Raw genomic sequence first — 6,635 nt, 5'->3', positions numbered from 1 at the left:
AGAGTGATGGTGTCTGTGTAGGAAGATTACTCAGGCTTCCCTGGCTGTGTATTAAACTAAGGAACTAACAGGCTAAGTGTCAAATGCTGCGTAGGCATGGCATTTTTTTTAGGGGTGGTCATATCTCTTCACAGGTCTAGTCAGACCCTTGACCTATTTGTCATCATGTGTGGTATGGAAAAGAACCCGTTAAAAACCACTTCTGCATCAGAATTCATCTGTTCAGTTGAGAATGTGGTTGGATTTGAAATACTGTCTTCGCTGTGTACGCATAGAAGCAACCACAAGCTGCAGGGATAGGAGCAAACCCTGGGGTACAGTGGAAATAGAAGGGGAGTTAGGGGAAGGGGGGAGCAAGAAATCTGTCTACACATACAGGAGAGAGGGAAGTTTGCATAAGCATTTGTATAAGGGAACATATTTTGGAATTGAAACCCAGCAGGAGGTGATGATTACAGGCAACATGTCTGTACCTATGTACCTAAATCCAGGGATGTGGGAGTCAGAGGAGCTGTATGTGTCTTTAAAGAGCCCATTGCAGCTGTTTTCAGTTTTGATCCAAGGGCTGATCTTGCAGCTTATGGGGAAGATAGTATTCTTTCTCTTGGTTTTATGGTATCCATATGGGGTTACACTGGCTCTGGAAAATAATCCAAGTCTCCTGATTCAGAGTGAAGGGGGTTGATTGGTCAGGCACTGGAAGAGGCTGCCCAGGGAATTGGTGGAGTCCCCATCCCTGGAGGTGTTCCAGGAATGTGTAGACATGGTGCTTGAGGACGTGGTCTAGTGGGTATGGGAGTGTTGGGTTGATGGTTGGACTGGATCTTGTAGGTCTTTTCCAACCTCTGTGATTCTGTGAAAACAATTAACAGAATCAGAAAACCTGACTGGATGGATGGACTTACTGTACATTGCAGTCTGACAGTTAAATCCTTGAAGGTTTTGAAATTCATTAGGAACTCTAAGTCAGAACGAAATTGTCTGTGAGTGCTGAAGTTCACACACTAATTTGCATTCATTTTCAATTGTATATCAACTCGCACAGTCCTTTGAAAATCAAATTACATGGTGCTACATCTTGTTCCTAACCTGCTGCTCTCTTCATGGAATCACTGGTGCGTGCTTGCTTAGCCCTGCTTTTTTAAGAATTTGATGATGTAGAATAGTCTTTTCCCCGCCCCTAAAACACAGGAAGGGTGCCACCACAGCTACAAAAAGCAGAGTGCCTTCCCACAGTATCAGGCGAAAGAGCACCTTTGCAGGGAAATTCAGATACAAGCCCACCCCGCTGTGCTCAAGACATGACTGAACAGAGAAGTGAAGTCAGTCACCTCAAGATCCGAGCATGCTTGCTGCTGGTGGGGTGCCTGTGGCAATGGACACAGCAAACTCTGGCAACACCATGTCAGGGTGGTGAACTGAGGATAATCAGTAAAGGCGAAAAGAAATGCTGCCCCATATGCATATCAAGCAGAGGTAAGGGAATGATGTGCCTGTCTTCATTCTGTTGACTGGTATTGTTTTATGTCAACCAAGCTAAACGAGTGAGGGGAACAGGTGTGTGTGCACGTATGTAAATGTATCTTGAGTAACTGTATATGCAAAACAAAATGGCAAGGGCTTCCTTCCTGTCCCATGAATTCACAATGTGCCTTCGCTGTAAACTTCGGAGTGGACTCGTGTTTCAGATTTGTAACATGCTTGTACCTGTTATTCTGTAGTGGGAAAGGGAAAGCTAAGTTTCTGTGGGTTGGTCTTGCTGACAGTGGAAGGAAATGCTCACTTAACACTGATCCTGAGCCCTTGCTCCATTCCAACATGGTTTCAGGGTTTGTCTGTGCCATTCAGATTTCAGAGGGAATACAGGGAGTGATGCTTTCTGTAAGGCTTTGCAATTTGTGGTTCTAAAGAGTAGAAAGCATGCCACTTCAGTCCCTCCATTCTGCTGACCTGGGCTTGTCCCAGGAGTAGATAGATGGCCAGACAAGGTCTCAGATGATCATTAGTTTCAACAGCCTGTTCTAACCTGTATCCTTGCCTGATCTTAGGATGGTGGTGAGGTGGTAATGGATTCTCGCTTGCCTGTAACTTTAAGTCAAATTAAGACGCTGGAGGTGGAACAGGCTTGCTGCAGGACTTATTGGGTGACATTTCTGTGCCTGTTAGGCTGAAGGGCACAACAGGTGATTCTAATGGCCTCTCCCATGGTCTCAGTAACAGTCAGACTATTCTTCTGAATGTAGTGCTGTCTGTAGCGGTAGCTGTACCTGAACAAGACATGCAGCTTGTAGTATGGCAGTGCTCTTGCCCTGCAGATTGGCACCGATACCTAGCTAGCCCTGTTGCTTAGGTAAGTGTCAGCCTCTCATTAGTAGCTTGAATGTGTCTGCCTTAACTGACAGCGAGGACACTGAGGCAAAGAGCTATCGAGTCCTCAGTTGTGCAGAGACCCCAGGGTATTTCCATTTACACTGAGATAAAGACATCAGCATGAGGTCAGAGTCATTGCTCGGTGGGATCAACTCCAGAATCACCTGCATAGAAAGAAGCATCCCCAGACTGTTTCTTTTTTGCTGCCAGACTTCATTAAGTCTTGAAGGTCAGTAAGAGGGGGCCAGTTGGCAAAAAAACATGTGGGCAGTTCCCTGGTGAGCCTGTACATTCCATCACCAACCTCAGGAAGTAATCTCGCTTTGATCTTTGCACTGTGGGTTTTTAAGTACACCATTGAACTGGACAGGAATTTCCTCTTCTTTTTTTAAGGTAATACAGCTTCCTGGTTGAAGAGCACTTTTCCTCTAACAGGTCTCCATCTGCCTGAAGGACTGCTTAGTAGTCACTGATGGGATCAGTATATATGATTGATCCTTTGTTTTCATAAGCCTCTTAGAGTTAGAGATGCTATTTTTGGAGCGTAAGCAAAGTTCACAACAGAAGTCTTCTAGAAATAGGAAGACAGAAGGTAGGAAAGGTGCTGGTTTTGTGGCTCAGATTTAGACCTACTTCTGCCAACAGAGTGTGGGAAGCAACTGCTTTTGTTAGGAAAGGCATGGAAAAGGAGCTCTAGCTTCACTGGCCAAGGATCTTTTGGGCATCCTTCCATGGTCAAGCCTAACTCAGAAGAGCTCTGGCAGCATCCTGAGAACTGACTGGATGGCTAAGTAATGTGTCGTGCTTCTCTGGGACACTGGCAGTTCCCTCCTCACCCCACAGTGTCTAAATCTGCACCATGTATTAAAACAAACCTGCTGCCTTACTTCTGTCTACCACAACCTACACTGGTATTCCAGATAAGAGAGAAGAGTTACAGTGGTAAGTCATGCAGTGCTCAGATAACCAGTAAGACTAATGGTTAACTTAATTTCTGGTTTCTATGGCAAGGGCAAATCTAACTTTTTTCTTCTTGACAGCAGACAACATGTGTCAAAATGCTCAGGACCATGACTGCAAATGTCGTCAGGGCTACAGCTGTGCCGATCGTTCGTGTCTGTACTGCACAGAACTGCCTGAATGTGCAGAGGGCGAGGAGCTGCTTAAGACTGGTAACTAAAGAAATGGGAATAAAAGGCAGAGTTCAGTATCAGTGGCTGGCTGAGCAGCAGAGGGTTCCCTTCACTTATTATAACCTGCTTTTGGGAAGGCTCACAATGCAGAGAGAAATGGGATTCATGCTGTGGCCTCTGTGACTAACTGCTCTGCTCACCACTTTTGTAACAGTTCCCTTCCTCAATTTGAAACTTTCACTTTCGTGCTCAGACTTGCAGTATTACTTTTCTTCCAAGCTGCTAAATCTGTCAACAGAAGACACTTTGTTTTGCCTCTTAACTTTACACCCTCTGCTGTCAGATTATTCTGTACCTCTTCCGGAAGGGGTCTGCCCATATGTTTCCTAAAATACAAAGGTGGCAAGAGCTGTTTGGGTGTTTCTCCAAGGGGGGTGATTCATAATGCAGAAAGAGCGTAGAGGGCATGCATTGTGCTCTAATCTGCTGTATGGCCATCTTTCAGTAAAGGCACTGACCACTAATAATTCATGTTCTCTTTCTTGTAGGCATTTTAGACTTCATATTCCAATGTAAACCGTGTGAGATAGGAACCTATTCTAACGTTAAGAATGGCTGGTGCCGTAACTGGACTGAGTATGTATTTATTGATACTTTCCTTCTTTGGAAATATGCATGATAAAATTATTGAATGATTAGTACTTAAATTAGAAAATAAAATTGAATCAAAGATAAGAACACGGCTGAGATTAAGTGACGAGTCTTTAAAATTCAGCAGCATATGGTATTTCTCTCTCCTTTGACTTTATAAATGGTCGGTCTCAAAGCAGAACTTAAGACAAACTGCTGTATATTGAACCTGCTTCCAAGTTCAGCTCAGACTGAGGCAAAATTATTCCAAACATGGGCATCACGTGAAACGAAGAGGCTAAAAATGGTGCAGATAAACAATTGTGATGTTTTGTCATCTTGTTGGGGAACAGCCATAGTTTTACCCGCACTGCAATAAAAAAGGAGACAAGTTGTGAAGAAAGAGTGGAGGGAGGGAAGAAAGGGACCCAAGAGAAAGGCTGGATAGGAATGCAGTGAAAGGCAGGGGCATTCTAAATGTGACTCTTATTCTTCTTTCAGCTGTGAAAGTTTGGGGTTTCTAACCATCAAACAAGGCAACAGTACACATAACGCAGTATGTGGATTCACCAAAGATTTGGAGCGAGGTACCTTCTCAGAATGATTTGTTTCTTTGAGCCTGTATCTTTTCTTTACATTTCTTCAGCTGCTGACTTGATGCATAGTTATCATCCAGAGCTTGCTATCATGAAAATTTGCTTGGAAAATTACCATTGTGTTTCATGCATTATTAAAATTGGTAGAATTGTTGGCCTGGGCAAATATTAAAACACGGTCAGTAATAACGGTAGAGAAAAGCCCAACAATTATCCTTAAATGGAGCACACTTATTTGGCAGTTTATTGGCATTTTCCATTGAACTGCTCTTGCTGTTTCACTAAGTTTTCTTAGTAAGCCAATAGCTTAAATAGTCATCCAGTTCCAAGTATTGGTTGAGTCCACAACACTCAGAATTGAAATCTTATGTCTTATCATGGAAAAAATTAGATAGGAATAAGTGGGTACATGCTTTGCAGGTGCTGACTATCTTGAAGACAGCAAGCTGCGTTACTCCTGCCTTTCCCCCCATGCTTGTCCCTACAGTCAGTTGGTACCTTTCAGGTCCAGGCCCTTCATTCAGAGAAAATGTTAGTTCTGCTGAGACAAATTGCAACAAGATGCTGCTTTTAACTTGTGTGGCGCAGACACAAGTGTGAATGTTTGGCTTGTTGTAGTGCACGTGACTTCTTAATCTTTATTAAATATATTTGATTGCAGTTGCTATTACAAATAACTCCCTGTATACCACCATCCTGGCCATCCTTACTGCAGTGGCTGTATTTGTTCTCATCTTGCTGACCTTCTTTTTGCATTTCTGCATATGGTCACTCAAGAAAGAAAAGGACCGCACAGCTCACGGTAAGGGCACCTTTGTGGACTTCTCTGTAGCTTTTCAGTGGAGAACGACATGTCCATTGATCCAGAGTCAGAATGGAATAAGTTAAATTGAATAAATAGAGTAAATTCTGATTTACTCTGTGATTTGGGTGGGTTACTTCGTTTCATGAAGACGCAGCGCACCACTGTCTTTGCCCTTTCCTCAGAGAGGGGCTGTATTGGCAAAGGTGAGGGGCAGCTAAGTGACATGTATGAAGACCTCTTGGATGTACAGTGCTTTTGCTTATTCTCACTGCAGATCTGGAACATAACTTCTCTAGGCTGTTGGTGGCTCCACAGCCGTCACGTCAGAAAGAGGAGACTTACAGCTGCCAGTTTCCAGAAGAAGAACATGGAGACAAAACACCAGAAGAAAAGACTTGCTATTTCCACCCTCAAAGTCTACAATGACAACAGATAGACTGCAGCGTACTGTGAGAATGAGGAGCTGAGCTCAGCTTTTTAAAAAAAAAAAAAGGGCTGGGTGTGTAAAGCATCATTACATACATAGAAATAAGGAATGGCTTTGGAGGGAGAATGGCTTTGGAGGGAGGTTGGCTTTGTTTCTTCTCAACAAACCCAGCATTTAGAAACAGAAAACCTGCTAAGTCAGCCTGACATTCAGTTGAGCTGCATTGCATTATTGCAAGTTTCCTGGATTGTTGGTTATTTTTTATATTGATGCATTTTTCAGCTTTGTTTGGGACCAGGGCCCCTTCTTGTCATTATTTCCCTTTGCCTCTTCTGCACGGCTCTGTGGTGCTCCCACAGATTGATACGTCTGTAGAAGGCCAGTGTCCCCCCATCACTGCTACAGGAAACAAAGTACACTACAGGGCACTCACAGCTTTCACAGGCTATCCCTGTTTCCAAGATGTGTCCTGATGCTCGTATTGAGGGAATAAGGCGTTGTGCCTAGCAACCATACCTACTGCTCTTCTCTAAGCAGACAGCACTTTCCACTTCTGCCAAATTGCCCTGTTATGCAGCAAAGGGCTGTTACTCTTCCCCCATGAAAAGCTCTCCTCTCTGATCCCAGCAGGAGGTGTTGGTTAGGCCAGTCTCAGTGCAAAGAGGTGCCAGTGT

General features: G+C 43.9%; 1 protein-coding gene across 1 annotated transcript; it reads left to right on the top strand.

The window, feature by feature from the left end:
• Window positions 1-1,301: 1,301 nt before the first annotated feature.
• Window positions 1,302-5,960, top strand: TNFRSF18 (tumor necrosis factor receptor superfamily, member 18). Its single transcript, XM_010153015.1, has 6 exons — window positions 1,302-1,476; window positions 3,411-3,542; window positions 4,052-4,139; window positions 4,635-4,720; window positions 5,391-5,531; window positions 5,809-5,960. Exons 1-6 carry the CDS (start codon window positions 1,302-1,304, stop codon window positions 5,958-5,960), a joined length of 774 nt encoding a protein of 257 aa, XP_010151317.1.
• The last annotated feature ends 675 nt before the right edge of the window (window positions 5,961-6,635 follow it).

The sequence above is a fragment of the Eurypyga helias genome, unplaced genomic scaffold (assembly GCF_000690775.1).
Source record: "Eurypyga helias isolate BGI_N326 unplaced genomic scaffold, ASM69077v1 scaffold5926, whole genome shotgun sequence".
NCBI lineage: Eukaryota > Metazoa > Chordata > Aves > Eurypygiformes > Eurypygidae > Eurypyga > Eurypyga helias.
Note: the sequence above shows the minus strand (reverse complement) of the source record. Positions and strands in the feature narration are given on the sequence as shown.

Coding starts and splice junctions, on each gene's coding strand:
- TNFRSF18 (XM_010153015.1), top strand. CDS start 1,302: ATGACTGAACAGAGAAGTGAAGTCAGTCACCTCAAGATCCGAGCATGC. Junction 3,543..4,051: donor CGAGGAGCTGCTTAAGACTG/GTAACTAAAGAA, acceptor TCTTTCTTGTAG/GCATTTTAGACTTCATATTC. Junction 4,721..5,390: donor CACCAAAGATTTGGAGCGAG/GTACCTTCTCAG, acceptor ATTTGATTGCAG/TTGCTATTACAAATAACTCC.